Here is a 14,580-nt window from a genome sequence, read left to right as displayed (position 1 = left end):
GCCTCCTTCTCATACGAATTTTTTTAAGTTGCAAATGGCCGTAGCCTGCACTTTACGATTAACATAATCAAATTCGAAATTTTCAAACCTGTTATATGATTAGTTCAAGTTGGGTATTGAACGATATGACTTTCTGTGTGGACAATATCTCCCATGGCATTAGTTGCAGAAATTATCCAGTAATCCTTAAGTATGTACGTTTTTTTTTCTTCTCACAAATATGCTCTCTATATTTTAAGGAGTAATTGAAATTTATACGTATGTGATATACTATTTTTTATTACACGTAAAATAAACCTATTCAAGTGTTGATTCAGAACAGGTCAAAAACAATATTGAATAGAATAAAATTAGCTGGTTTGATTCTGAATCAAACCTTTTTTTTTTTCTTTAAAAAAAATAATAAAAAAAAAGTTTCAGTCCGGAATTTAATCAAAACTGTATCTCAGGAAGGCCGACTGCAATCTTCGTGAACCTTGAAATCGAACCATCGATTCAGGCTCGAAGCTAGCCCTTGACGAAGCCTAACGTGGAGTGTTCTCTACATTTCGAGCATAGTCTATATGTCCAAGGTCAAATTTTGTTGCTATTTTTTTTGTTCCATTTATTTATTTATATTCTCTATTAAGGATTATTAATTGGGATTAATATGTATTCCCGATTCCCTCACATGTACACCGATGCTAAGTAACAATTCGTCATTCTTTATCTAATCATTTTTATTTTCTTAATTTGCGTCGGGCCTGCAAACATCCTGGCATGTGTGTATATAAAAGGGGCAGACCTTGGCATAGAGATGCAAAGGTAAGTATGCCAGCAAAAATGGGTAGAAAATTTCAAGCTTCACCCCTATTCGTCCGCCTAGCAGTACTAGCACTGGTTATTAGATTCTGTGATGCAGGTGGAATCGCCATCTACTGGGGCCAAAACGGCTTGGAGGGAACCCTCAACCAAACATGCGACACAGGCAGATATTCCTACGTGAACATAGCCTTCCTCAACAAATTTGGCAATGGCCAAACCCCAGAAATCAATCTTGCAGGGCATTGCAATCCAGCAACAAATGGTTGCACCATTGCTGGCAGTGAAATTAAGCACTGCCAAGAGTTAGGAATTAAAGTGATGCTCTCCATCGGCGGTGGGGTTGGAAACTATTCCATAGCTTCTCGAAAGGATGCCAAGCGAGTAGCATATTATCTGTGGAGCAACTTCTTGGGTGGACATTCATCTTCGCGTCCCCTAGGCGATGCAGTATTGGATGGCATTGACTTTGACATAGAGCTTGGCTCAACACAACACTGGGAAAATCTTGCTCGCTACTTGTTGGGTTATAGCAAGCGAGGAAGAAGAAAGGTGTATCTAACAGCAGCTCCTCAATGCCCATTCCCTGATATGTTTCTTGGGACTGCCCTTAATACAGGGCTATTTGACTACGTTTGGGTGCAATTCTATAATAATCCACCTTGTCAATATAGTTCAGGGAATACCACCAACCTGATAAATTCTTGGAACCAATGGACTACGTCAATAGAGGCAGCAAAAATATTTTTGGGGTTACCGGCAGCTCCGGATGCAGCCGGAAGTGGATATATTCCTCCTGAAGTATTGACTTCTGAAATCCTTCCGGTGATTGAGAGGTCGCCCAAGTATGGAGGGGTAATGCTTTGGTCGAAGTTTTATGACGATGAGACTGGGTATAGCTCCTCCATTAAGCCAAGTGTTTGATTTTCAAGGAAACTGGCCATAGTTATATTTATTAATAAATGAAACGTATGTCCTCTTCAGTTCATGATATTATGATTAGAAGCATTTTCAAGTTTTTATTCTTAACTGGCTTACATATGTAACCGTATCTGCTTAAATAAAATGCTATAATTTATGTACACTAATATTAAAATTAATTATTTGGGTTAGTATTGTAATGGTTAAGTGTTTATATCTTTGTATTACATTATAAGGAGTTAAAATTTTAAACTTGAGTTTTTTCTTCCAACATATGAGATTCATATATTTAATAAATTATTGTATTTTGAATTTATGGTGAATTGAATCGAGATAAGAAAAATTTATGTATATAATTATACTTCTCCCTCACAAGAGATTATTAGATGTAACCGATACACATGTACCATTTCTCACAATTATATAAAACTTATTTTTTCATATTATGAAATAAGTTACTTTTCTATGAGAGAATACACTATTTTTATATGTTCTACAATTTTTCCCCTCTCACATAATAATTTTCACAAACAAACATAAGAAACGACCTACATCTTCTCTTTCTAGTTAAGTACAAGGACTTTTTATTTTCAAAATGAAGATCGGAGGGAAATTAAAAGGAAGAAATAACATTTTTTATTTATTCGTGGAGTATATCCCATGATCTCCAAAGCCTTTAATATGTTGTTGAGAGATTCTATACTATCTTCTGCTTCTTCAAGTAAAAAATTAGCACGTCTTGTTGATTTCTTCAAAGTGAAAGCACTTCATCACCATTCTCTGGACATGTTATCTATATGCCATTCTGATTCTAGGCAATTCTTCACATGTCAGCTTGAGTCCTGCATAGTCTCTTGTCATTCGCTCTACGTCCGGCACTGGTTTGACGCCAAGACAAATTAAAGCAATATTTGCAGCAGAACTTTCAGCATTTCTCTTAGTCTTATACTCTCCACCTGTGAAGCATCTGTCCTGCTGCCCAATTACCCTACATTGAAGCAAGCAAGGGTGTTCTTTGATTTGATAAGTAACATTGATAGGATCAGGTAATCTTTTGCTCCTTAACTACTCCTTGGGCTGCATTTTCACTTCTCTAGGCCAAAAAGGACTCGCAGTGTTGCCACGTAGTCTCGACTCTCCAATACTGCAATTTGACTGCATTTCCATGTGTTGCCACTTGTCAAATTAATACGCTTTCAAACATGACAATGGGCCCATATGCCGTTGGAATAACGCAGGTGGGCTGCCTCAGGCAGACCACAACGGTTAAATATTCCATTGTGAATAATTATCCAACGTCGGTTACGATTAAGGATCCTTTTTGGAGTTATATGTTTAAAGCTTTGTCACTTCCTTACGTAGGATTAACACAAACCTCGCGTGTCGCTTGCCATCAATGGAGTCAACTCTGCCATTACATCCAATACAACTCGTCCATGTTTTTACTTTTGGCCTATGTTTGGAACTTTGTGAGAGAGAAAAGAAAAGAAAATAATAATAATAATAATAATAATAATAATAATAATAATAATAAGTAATGTAAGAGTTGTTTTATTTTTCTTTTTGTTTAGATATTAAAAATATAAGAGGGAAAAATAATTTTTTAAATAATAAAATATTCATTTATCTTTTTTATTTGAAATTAAAAGAAATAATTATAAAAATAAAAAAGTAATTTTATTTATTTTTTACTTATTTTTCTTTAAAATGCAGAAAAATTGAATAATAACATCTATTTATTATTTACATTCTTATTATCTATTATTCTCAATTTTCTTTCAATTTTAAATTTATTTTTTTTATTTTTTTTTTATAATTTTCCTACCGCGCTTATTTTAGGCCGACCCAAATATACCCTTAACCTTCAGCATCTTGTCTTCGCCTCTCTTGCAAATGGGCTTGTTGTGGGCCTATGGCCTGCACAAATCAATGAAAATGATGTTCTTCTTTTTTGGATCTCATCACTTATCTCCGTTAGGGTATTGATGGTCAAACTATTATTAAAAAATATTTCTATTAAATATTTCAATTAAAATTAAATTTAATATATTTTAATAAGAAAAATTAAAATTAATGTAACTATTTCTTTAAATTATTTTTGTACAATATTTTTTTGAAATAATTTTTTAACTCTAAATTTAATTATCAGATGAGATGGTTTTAAGAAATTAAGTTATTTCGATAGACAATGAATGATCCAAAATTTTTTTATCATAACTTTTGATGCAAAGTATAAATTCGTAAATTAATGATAATCAGATTCGGACTCTAAATTTTCTCATAGTTTAAATTTTTTTTAAGATTTCATTTAAAATAAATTATTTATAATAAAAAAATAATTCTCACAAAAACATACATATTTTATAAAATTTTTTAAATAAAATATTTAAAATTCTTTCATTTTAGATATAAAAAATTAATTATACAAAAATTTTATAAAATTTTAATTTTCAAACAAGACATAAGAAAATTAATGAAGGCTATTTGAAGGAGCAAATGCGATTGAAGCTCTACACGAACTTTCAATAATCATGTCCGATGATAGGCATACCAAGCAATGTATATTTTTTGCAAAACGACGAGTTATTTTATTGATGGCTTTTTTTTTTTTTGTTCGAGAATACATACACTTACGAAAATATAAATTTTATTGTAAGTTTTGACAATACTTATAAACTCATGTAAAATGTAATATTAAAAAATAATTGACTTGACTCATTATCTTATTAAAATTTAAAATCATTATCTTATGAAAATTTAAAAAAGTTAAATTATAATTTAATTTTTAAAATGATGTAAAATCTATAAATTAATCTTTATAATTTTAAAATTCATTTATTTAATTTTTGATATTTTAATAACTCTATTAATTAATTCTAATCATCATTAATTTTAGTAAAAATAATAATATACTCTTTATTATATTTTTTATCTAATAAAATTTAATTTTTTAAATTTAATAAAACCTTAGTTATTAAATTTTTAAAACACACTAAATTAATCACTGTCCCATTGCCATTAATTTTAAGAAAATGATCAAAATGTTCTTTATTTTTGAATTTCAATATGAAATAAAATAGTTCATAAAATTTTATTTTAAAGATCATTTTATAAAATATATGAATGATTTTATAACTAATTAAAATTTTATAATTTTTAAAATAATTAATCATATTTTTAATAATTATTTCCATTACACCCTTATTTTCGCCTTCATTCCATACAAAGGAATATATAAATAATTTTTTATATTCTTCTAATTATTTTCTTTTCTCTTTATTTTCTATGCAGCCAAACAAAGGCTTAATTCCATTTCCATGCCATAGTTTTGTCTTTAAGCGCTTGTTTACAATGACGACTTGTGGACTATAGGGCAAGGACAATTAAATTAATTTTTATTAAATTACACAAGAGAACCGACTTTTTTTCCCGTGTGGAGCAAAGACAAACGATAGGATGTGTAGACCAATTAGATTGGAGAAGAGACCTTTTGGTTAAAGTCTCTTAGAGGTACATGGAAGAAGGGAAACTGCGCACTTATTTCCTAGCAATGACATTTTAAACTTCATTTGCTACTTACCCCATTGGAAAACTCATTTCTACGTACGCATTTGGCACACATAGGGCTGAGACAAAAAAAAAAAAAAATCATTTTTACTGAAAAATTAATTTGATTTTGATTTTTTTTTTCTAAAATTTTGATTTCTAAAAATGTAATATGCAAAAATAATTGACATGTCATATTATCTTATTAAAATTAAATAAATTATTATTATTATTTCTTGTCGTGAAAGTAATATCAATTGAGTCTCATGCATCAAAAATTGAATTTCTTAGTTAGGTTTAAAGTTAATTCCAATGAATCTAGTCAAGTCAAATCTTGACTTTCACCCTGTATATTAAATATTTTTTATTCATAAAAAATTCAATGAATCTATCAATGCATTATATAGCAAGGGATAATTATTATTTTTTAAATAATTTTCATCATAAATGTGATAATTTCATAATTAATAATAAAAAAAATTCAAACTCGAATTTTATTAACTCTTTAACTATATTTTTTTAAAAAAATAAAATCAGACTATCTCTAATTATAAATACCAAGTCAGTTGATGATACAATTGGAGCCCGTTTGATCCTTAATTCCATTGCCTTCGTGGTTAAGATATTCTAGAAGTTGATAGCGCACTTATTTCCTGGCAAATACATGTTAGACTTCATTTTCTAGATAAGCATTGGAAACGCGTTTCTAATTCTTCGTACGCGTTTGACCCACGTAGGGCTGAGAAAAAAAAAATCATTTTTAACTGAAAAATTAAATTGATTTGATTATTATTTTCTAACAATTTTTTTTTTCATTTGATTAGTATAACTAAAAAAAGAAGATTTTTGAAATCAATTTATAAAGAATAATATTATAGAAAAAATTCTTACAATTATAGTTGACGAGATGTAATATCTTGAAAATTATCAATAATTACATTATTATTAATACTATTAAATCATACATTGCCTAAATATATATTTGATTATTTCTGCGAGTAAATAAATGAAAAGTTGATAAGAGAAAATTGTGGAGATGAGAGAGAGAGAAAATGGGAGAAGGGAGAAGTAAATGGGCTGTAGACGTTTTGAATATTTTATATTGCAAAGGTGTTTGTAATTACTTTTTATTAACTCATTATTTTTTGTTTATTATTTAATTGGTTATATTCTCTTATTAAATTGCCTTCTGTCTTGATGGAATAAAAATATATATTATATATTTAATTTAATTTATTTAAAATGTAATAATTAAATTTATTAAGAATAAATTTAAAGAAATATAAATATTAAAATTTTTTTAATAAAAAAGGAATTGATTAATTTCTCACTATAAAAATATATTTAAAAAAATTTAATGCTTAAATTAAAGAGGATAAATATATATAAATCGGGTCAATTGCCCCTCATTTATCCAAATGCATCCACTACTGAATCAAATCAATCCAGATTTTTACTAATTTTATGAATTTTTCATGCCATGTATTTGATGTGTTATTAATTTTATGGATCTTGATGGACTGTCCAGAATATTATGTGCATTTTAAAAATTTTACGTCAGTTCAAATAATAAAAATTTAAACATTAGAAAAGTCCAATAAAATAGCTCAAACCGAAAATTATATATATATATATATACATATATATGATTTGATTTAATTATATCTCACATTACGGTTTGATTCAATTTCAATTAATTTAATGTTTTGGTTAATACGGTTCAAAATTGAACCAACAGCATGATCCCCACAAGCCTCACCTATAAATTGGTATCCTCTCCGCTATTGTTGAGACATAAACCAAGCTACTTACACGTTAGATGTCAAAGAAAATGGCCTACCATTATTCACAACCTATCACCCTACTTATCTCCCTCTTAGTTCTTACCTTATGCAACCCCTCTTCTGGAGCAGGTATTGCCATCTATTGGGGCCAAAATGGCAATGAAGGCACCTTGGCTGAAACTTGTGCCTCGGGAAACTATCAATATGTGAACGTAGCTTTCTTGTCTAATTTTGGGAATGGCCAAACTCCTGTGCTGAACCTAGCCGGTCATTGTGATCCTAGTTCTAATGGTTGCACTGGTTTAAGCTCTGATATTCAAGCTTGCCAAGGTCAAGGCATCAAAGTCCTATTGTCCATTGGAGGAGGTGGAGGCAGCTACTCACTTTCATCGGCAGATGATGCAACCCAAGTTGCTAACTATCTTTGGAATAACTTCCTTGGTGGTACGTCCAATTCACGTCCACTAGGCGATGCCATTTTGGATGGTATTGATTTTGATATTGAGGCAGGTTCAGGCCAATTCTGGGACGATCTTGCCAGGGCCCTTAATGGGTTTAGCCAACAAAGGAAGGTGTACTTATCGGCAGCTCCACAGTGTCCCTTCCCTGATGCTCATCTAAGCACTGCAATTAACACTGGCCTATTCGATTACGTGTGGGTTCAATTCTATAACAACCCCCCGTGTCAATATAGCGGTGATGCTAACAATCTCTTGACTGCATGGAATAATCAATGGAGCACAGTTCCAGCAAACCAAGTGTTTTTGGGGCTACCTGCAGCGCCAGAGGCGGCCCCTAGTGGTGGATTCATCCCATCAGATGTGCTCATTTCTCAGGTTCTTCCATCTATCAAGAGTTCACAAAAGTATGGAGGAGTCATGCTCTGGAGCAAGTTCTATGACAATGGATATAGTTCATCTATAAAGAGCGCAGTGTGATCAAGTTATTAGCCAATAAAACATGGTCATATATATAAGACCTGCTTAATTTATATTTATAATTTTATGAATTACAATAAATATTATAAAGCTGAATTATGAAATGGATTAAAATAATATTGCTAAGTGGTTTTTCTTTTCTGAATTATGAAATTGATAAAAATAATAATGCTAAGTGCTTTTTCTTTTAAGTCATTGAATTGTTGAGAGCCTATCTACTCCTGGAATTTTCCTTCTGTAGGATTTCTGATGAGTGGCAGAAAAAAAATTCAACATCGGAACTAACTTTGGAATTTCACTCCTGAAGATTTATTGGTTACTTAACTTACTTTCTTGAACGCTATCATTTGCAAGTTCCGTTTATTAGACTTGGTGGGTATGAGCTTAAGCTTGGTTGGAACAAATTTAGGCTGCTACGACTAGTTCAAACTCAGCTATCCTAAATTGTAGAATCCCAATCTGAAAATTGACCCTGAAATGTGAAAATTCTTGGCTAGCCCAGAGTCAAAATTCTAGTCTATTCCGAGATAGACAGGTATTAATCTCGCTAAGTACAATAATTATGAAAATTGAAAAACCATGCTGATGAATATATTGAATTTTAAATTACTTAAATAGGATAAACAACACACATTTTACAAATTTTGTGGCAAGCACAAATTCAACAATAAAGAGCAAGGCTAGTTCCATATAATTTAATGTGTTTGAACACTTGGTTAAGTAAGGCTCATAGATTTACAGTATCGGGAAGTCACTTTAATTTGAGAAACTATAAAATACAATCATTGTATGTATAAAAATTTTGTTATAACTATTGATTATGGTAAGTTTTATGAATTCATCATAATTAATGATTAAAATAATTAATTACATATATAACAGTTGCATGAAATTTCGTTATACATATATCAGTTGGATGAAATAATCTCTTGCAAAGTGACTATTTCTCCTTTCTGCAGAAAAATTATTCAGCTCCTGAGTACATGAGAGATAACAAAAAACATAAAGGCCTATTTAGCAACGGCGTTTAAGGTGGTGTTTAGTATTTTAACCAAAATCAAAATATTATATCTCTTATTTTTATTATTCAATTATATAAGTATTTATATTAGTGTTTAAAAATTGAGAGAGAATCATAAAACGTTATCTCTTCTAAGATGGTGTTTTGAGTAGGGTCAAAAAAAATAATATCACTATTTTTATATTGAACAATTAATTTAATAATTATTTTTACAAAATATTTATATTTAAATCATTATATAAATAATTAACTAATAATAATTAACTAATAATAATTAATATTTAATTCTTAATAAAACAGCTGATAAATATCAGAACAAAACTAGCAGGCAAGGTAAGCTGCGGTAAAATAGGTCTGTAGCCAGTCTTTAATTTACTTGAGAAATTCAATGAAATGGGAACTCATGTCTTTGAAGTAGGCCATTTTCTTCTACTCTTTTATTTTAAATATAACAATTGTAAAAATTCAGATTCAACTGGATTGACTTGTACAATAGAGCTTCCACATTTGCAGCATTAACAATGATTATATTTGTATGCCATGGCTCTTGGGAAAAATTTTCATTCAACTGCGACTTGTTCCAAAGCATCATATAAAATTAATAATTATTTAATTAAATATTTACGTTAAAATTTATATAAAATTACTTAAATTGTGTACACAAATTCAAAATAATCATACCCTGCATACAATGCAACTCATGCGTTGTTTTAGCCTTTATTATCTTCTCTTCTGCCCTCTCCTTGCAAATGAGTTTATGGTGGGCTTGTGGCCTATATTTTAAATTAATGAAAAGAAAAATAAATCAAACTGTTTCTAATTATAAATACCAATTTAGTTCATCATATAATTCGAGCCCTTTGGAGCATTAATTCCATTGACGTGCCATGGTTTTAGTCTTTAAGAGCTTGTTTACAATGAATGAGTGGTAGAATACTGGCCAAGCAAAATCAAATTTATGTTCATTAAATTACACAAAACGTACAGAACAAACATTTTTTTTTTTTTTTTTTTTTTTTTCTTCTGTGTGAAAGAATGACAAACAATAGGACGTGTAGACCAATTAGAATGGAGTGGAGCCCTTTTAGTTTTAAGTCCTTATATATAGAGTTTGACAGCAAAAGGAAACTACACACTTATTTCCAACCAAGGAACTTCATTTTCTATTTACACCGTTGGTCCATTGGACACGCACAGGCCTGACTAGCTGAGGACCGACGTACAGGTTGGGGGAGAGGGAAGGATTTTTTTTTTTTTTTTTAAATATGCGCATGTTACCCTTCTTTGTTGTTTGGCAGAATAATTTTTTTATGAAAAAAATATTATATAAAATAATAAATTATCTCAAAAAGACAATAATACATATAAAATTTTAATATATAATAATAATTAAATAAAAAAATATCATAAAATAATAAATTCTTATTCTAATTTTAATTGTGCTCGTTGAATTTTTATTTTTTAAAAATATTATATAATCACTTTATATATATATATATATATATATAGAGAGAGAGAGAGAGAGAGAGAGAGAGAGAGAGAGAGAGAATCAAAATTATTCAACAACAATATCGCAATGAAATTCTCACAATTTTCATTTGTAAAAATTACTTTCGATGCTTGTAATTTGAAAATCAATTTCATAAGTAAGGAAACTAATGAATTACATGTTAGATGTGAATTGTTAAAATAATTGGTACAATAATTATTAATGTAATAAGTGTGATAATTATAAAATAATGTCTAAATTTATTAAATATAATAAAATTTAAAAGTTTTGATGGTAAGAAATACTTTTAATAGATCATATGAGTAATTCAATATATATATATATATATATATATATATATATATATATATATATATATATATATAAATTGAGTAAGATAAATTATTTCACAGATATACAATCAGCGAGTAAGAAATACTTTGAGAGCAACGGCACTATTAATTATTATTCTTGAAATTTAATTTAAAAATATTATGATATTAAATTAATGAATTATAATTAATTTCAAAAATATAAATAATTAGGATGTTGTAAATACCAGGATTAAAATTTTTTTTTTTACAAATTAAATTAAAAGAAAATGAATTATGAAAGAAATAATAAAATATTCATGGAAAAGTTATATATATAAAGATTTTATTTAATTTTTTTATTAATATTTATATTTTACCCAAAAAGTAAATTTCTAATTCCGCCCCGATTAATACGATTGAAAATTAAACCAATCAAATGCTTGGAGCTACACATGCATTACTGCCGCAAGCCTCGGCTACAAATAGGTATACTCTCTCCACCGCGGTTGAGGCATAGATCAAGCTAGTTACGGGTTAGATGTCCAAGAAAATGGCCTATCACTATTCACAGCCCATCTCCCTTTTAGTTCTTACCTTATGCAACCCCTCTTCTGGAGCAGGCATTGCCATCTGCTGGGGCCAAAATGGCAACAAGGCACCTTGGCCGAACTTGTGTTGTGCCTCAGGAAACTATCAATACGTGAACATAACTTTCTTGTCTAGATTTATCAGAGGAGTGTAATAAAAAAAAATTATTATACTAAAAAAAAGGTAAATTTTAACTTAATTATTAAAATTGGATAAATTGTGCGGAGATAAAAATTTTAAAAATAAAATGTTAATTATGATAGCATTTTGAGGGTGGAACGCTATTATGAAAAATGTGTAACTGATTTCAATTTAAAATATATATATTATTTTAATAAATAATGTTATAATAATTAATATTTTAGGTTATAATATTTTTATTATAAAAATTATTTTTAATTTAAAATTATATTAAATTAAATTTTAATTTAATAAAAAATTAAAATATAAAATGTTATTAATTTTATTTAATAATTACTTTTAGAAAATAATAAATTACTAAATATTTAATAAAATTTTAAATTAAAAAAAGCTACAATATGAAATATTGTTAATTTTGTTTTAATAATTATTTCAAAAAAAATTAATTATTAAATTTAAATGTCATTAATTTTATTTTAATAATTATTTTAAAAAATAATATATTACTAATTATAATTAAGCATTGCTATTAATTTTTCCTAATTATTAATTTTATAAAAATAATTAATATTTATTTCATAATATACTAGTTAAATCAAGTTTCGACTCAAGCTAAATCTTAACTCTTAAATTTTTTGTCTCACCAGTTCAATGGCTGAATCAATTTTAAAAATTTTATTTGTCTTAGTTAATGTGTGTATTTAGTCAATATTAATTTTATTACTACATGTTTAATTATTAAAATAATAATATTATTTTATTACTCAATTAATATATATTTTTACATAATTATTAAAATAAAATTAATAATTTAATAATTAATTATTTTTTTCTATTAATATTAATTATTATAACATTATTTATTAAAATAATATTTATATTTTATTTAAAAATATAAAATAAAGCCACTAACAAAAAAAAAAAGTTAGACACTACCTATGAAAACGTCCAACTTTCTTTCAATTTTTTAAATTATTTTATTTAATAATTTTTAATTGAAATTGGTTGCAAGCTGTTATGAATAATATCCGACAATAAATACTATTATTTCACTGTCAAAACCTATTTTAATTAGCTTTCTGCCTTAAAAACTTTTAACTCAGCATAATTTCACCTTTTTTATAATTAAGTTCAAATTCACTCTTTTTTGTGTATTATTTTTTCTGTTACAGGTAAAAAACTCAAACTCCTGAGTTGAATCTAGCAGGTCATTGTCCTAATGGTTGCACTGGTTTAAGCTCTGATATTACAGCTTGCCAAGGTCAGGACATCAAAGTCCTATCGTCCATTGGAGGAGAAAGTGGCGACTACTCTCTTTCATAGGCCGATGATGCAAACGATGTTACTAAGTATCTTTGGAATAACTTCCTTGGTGGTACGTCCAATTCACGTCAACTAGGGGATGCCATTTTGGATGGTATTGATTTTGATATTGAGGGAGCTGCTTCAGGTCAATTCTGGGATGTTCTTGCTAGGGCCCTTAAACAAATGAACATGTCCTTATCGGCAGCTCCTCAGTGTCCCTTCCCTGATGCTCGTCTAAGCGCCGCAATTAACACTGGCCTATTCGATTATGTGTGGGTCCAATTCTATAACAATGATCAATGTCAATATATCGGTGATGCTAACAATCTCTTGATTGCATGGAACCAATGGATCAAGCGAGCCAAGTGTCTTTAGGGCTACTTGCAGCACCGGAGGCGGCCTCTAGTGGTGGATTCATCCCAGCCGATGTGCTCATTTCTCCGGTTCTTCCATCTATCAAGAGTTCCCCCAAGTATGGAGGAGTCATGCTCTGAAGCAAGGCATTTGACACTGAATATAGTTCATCTATAAAAAGCGCAGTGTGATTATAAGTTATTAGCCAATAAAACATGGTCCTATGACCTACTTAATTTATATTTATATCATAAAGCTCAACTATAAAATGGGTTAACAAAATATTTCCAAGTGGTTTCGTTTGTCTCCGTCTTTTTTTTTTTTTTTTGGCTAAAGCGATGAGAGCCTAATTTTTTTGCAGGTGATATCCTGGTACGTGAGATCAACAAGCATTGGATTTATCAATCACCATGTCTTCATCATCCGCCATCAACTTCCCCCAACAATCCTTTCCATTGAACCTTCCTCCCTCATTTATTTACCAGTTATATATATATTTTTTTTGTTCGACTTTTAAGTCGTTTATAACTCTTGAGATTAATTAAACCTCATCCAATTATTTATTGTATATTGAGCATATACCTAAATGCCTTCTGGGATTCAAAGAATCATCAATGTTATGGTGGCATAGACTATTTGATGATGCAAAATGGATGTCATCATGACTAGATAAAATATTGATACGAAGTAACAAGCCCTTCTTAGTTCCAGTTTTTGTACCTAGACGTTCACGCCCAAGAAAGGTGGCTTAATTAGAGAACAATGTTATATATAATTTGATTTTAAGAAATGAAATGCTATCATTATAAAAAAAAAATAATAACTCCGCAAATTATTAGGTACACTTAATATATGTATACCTTCACTTACAAAATAATAGATCTCATTTTTCTGCGTTCAAGATATAACTATTTTTATATGAGTGTAAGGTGCACTATTTTTTAGTGCACCGGTATACTCAATAATTTGCCCAACTCCAAAGTCTTCAATGAATTAGTTGGTCCAATATCTTGTCCCAACTCCCAAGTTTACTCCTGGAATTTTCCTTCTGCAGGATTTATGAGTGGGGGAAAAGTTCAACCTGGGAATTCCAACCTGAAGATTTGCTTGGCTACTTAATTTCTTGAACGCTATCGTTTGCAACTTCTGTTTATTGGAGTTGGTGGATATGAGCTTAAGCTTGGTTGGAATAAATTGATGGATATATGACTTAGGCATTCATTTCCTTATAAAGTGTCGTTTAGGATGGAGTTAATTCAATGACGGAGTGTGTTAAGATCCCAATGATATAGGTAAGCGGTCAAAGTGCCCTTCCCTCTAAGGTGCTTACTAACCCGATCCATGTGCTGAAGTCCATGTGGAGTAGAACTGAGAGTTT

The 14,580-nt window shown here is 29.4% G+C and overlaps 2 protein-coding genes and 1 pseudogene across 2 annotated transcripts; all 3 read left to right on the top strand.

The window, feature by feature from the left end:
• Positions 1-458: 458 nt before the first annotated feature.
• On the top strand, positions 459-1,863 carry LOC110646591 (acidic endochitinase-like). Its single transcript, XM_021800082.2, has one exon. The coding sequence runs from the start codon at positions 760-762 to the stop codon at positions 1,723-1,725; it is 966 nt and encodes a 321-aa protein (XP_021655774.2). The 5' UTR covers positions 459-759; the 3' UTR covers positions 1,726-1,863.
• A 5,189-nt stretch (positions 1,864-7,052) lies between these two features.
• Positions 7,053-8,116, top strand: LOC110646577 (acidic endochitinase). The gene has a single exon (XM_021800058.2). It carries the CDS (start codon positions 7,088-7,090, stop codon positions 7,988-7,990), a length of 903 nt encoding a protein of 300 aa, XP_021655750.2. The 5' UTR covers positions 7,053-7,087; the 3' UTR covers positions 7,991-8,116.
• A 3,248-nt stretch (positions 8,117-11,364) lies between these two features.
• LOC110645746 (acidic endochitinase-like) lies at positions 11,365-13,393 on the top strand (annotated as a pseudogene).
• The last annotated feature ends 1,187 nt before the right edge of the window (positions 13,394-14,580 follow it).

This window comes from Hevea brasiliensis, chromosome 13 (assembly GCF_030052815.1).
Source record: "Hevea brasiliensis isolate MT/VB/25A 57/8 chromosome 13, ASM3005281v1, whole genome shotgun sequence".
In the NCBI taxonomy this organism is placed as follows: Eukaryota; Viridiplantae; Streptophyta; class Magnoliopsida; order Malpighiales; family Euphorbiaceae; genus Hevea; species Hevea brasiliensis.
Note: the sequence above shows the minus strand (reverse complement) of the source record. Positions and strands in the feature narration are given on the sequence as shown.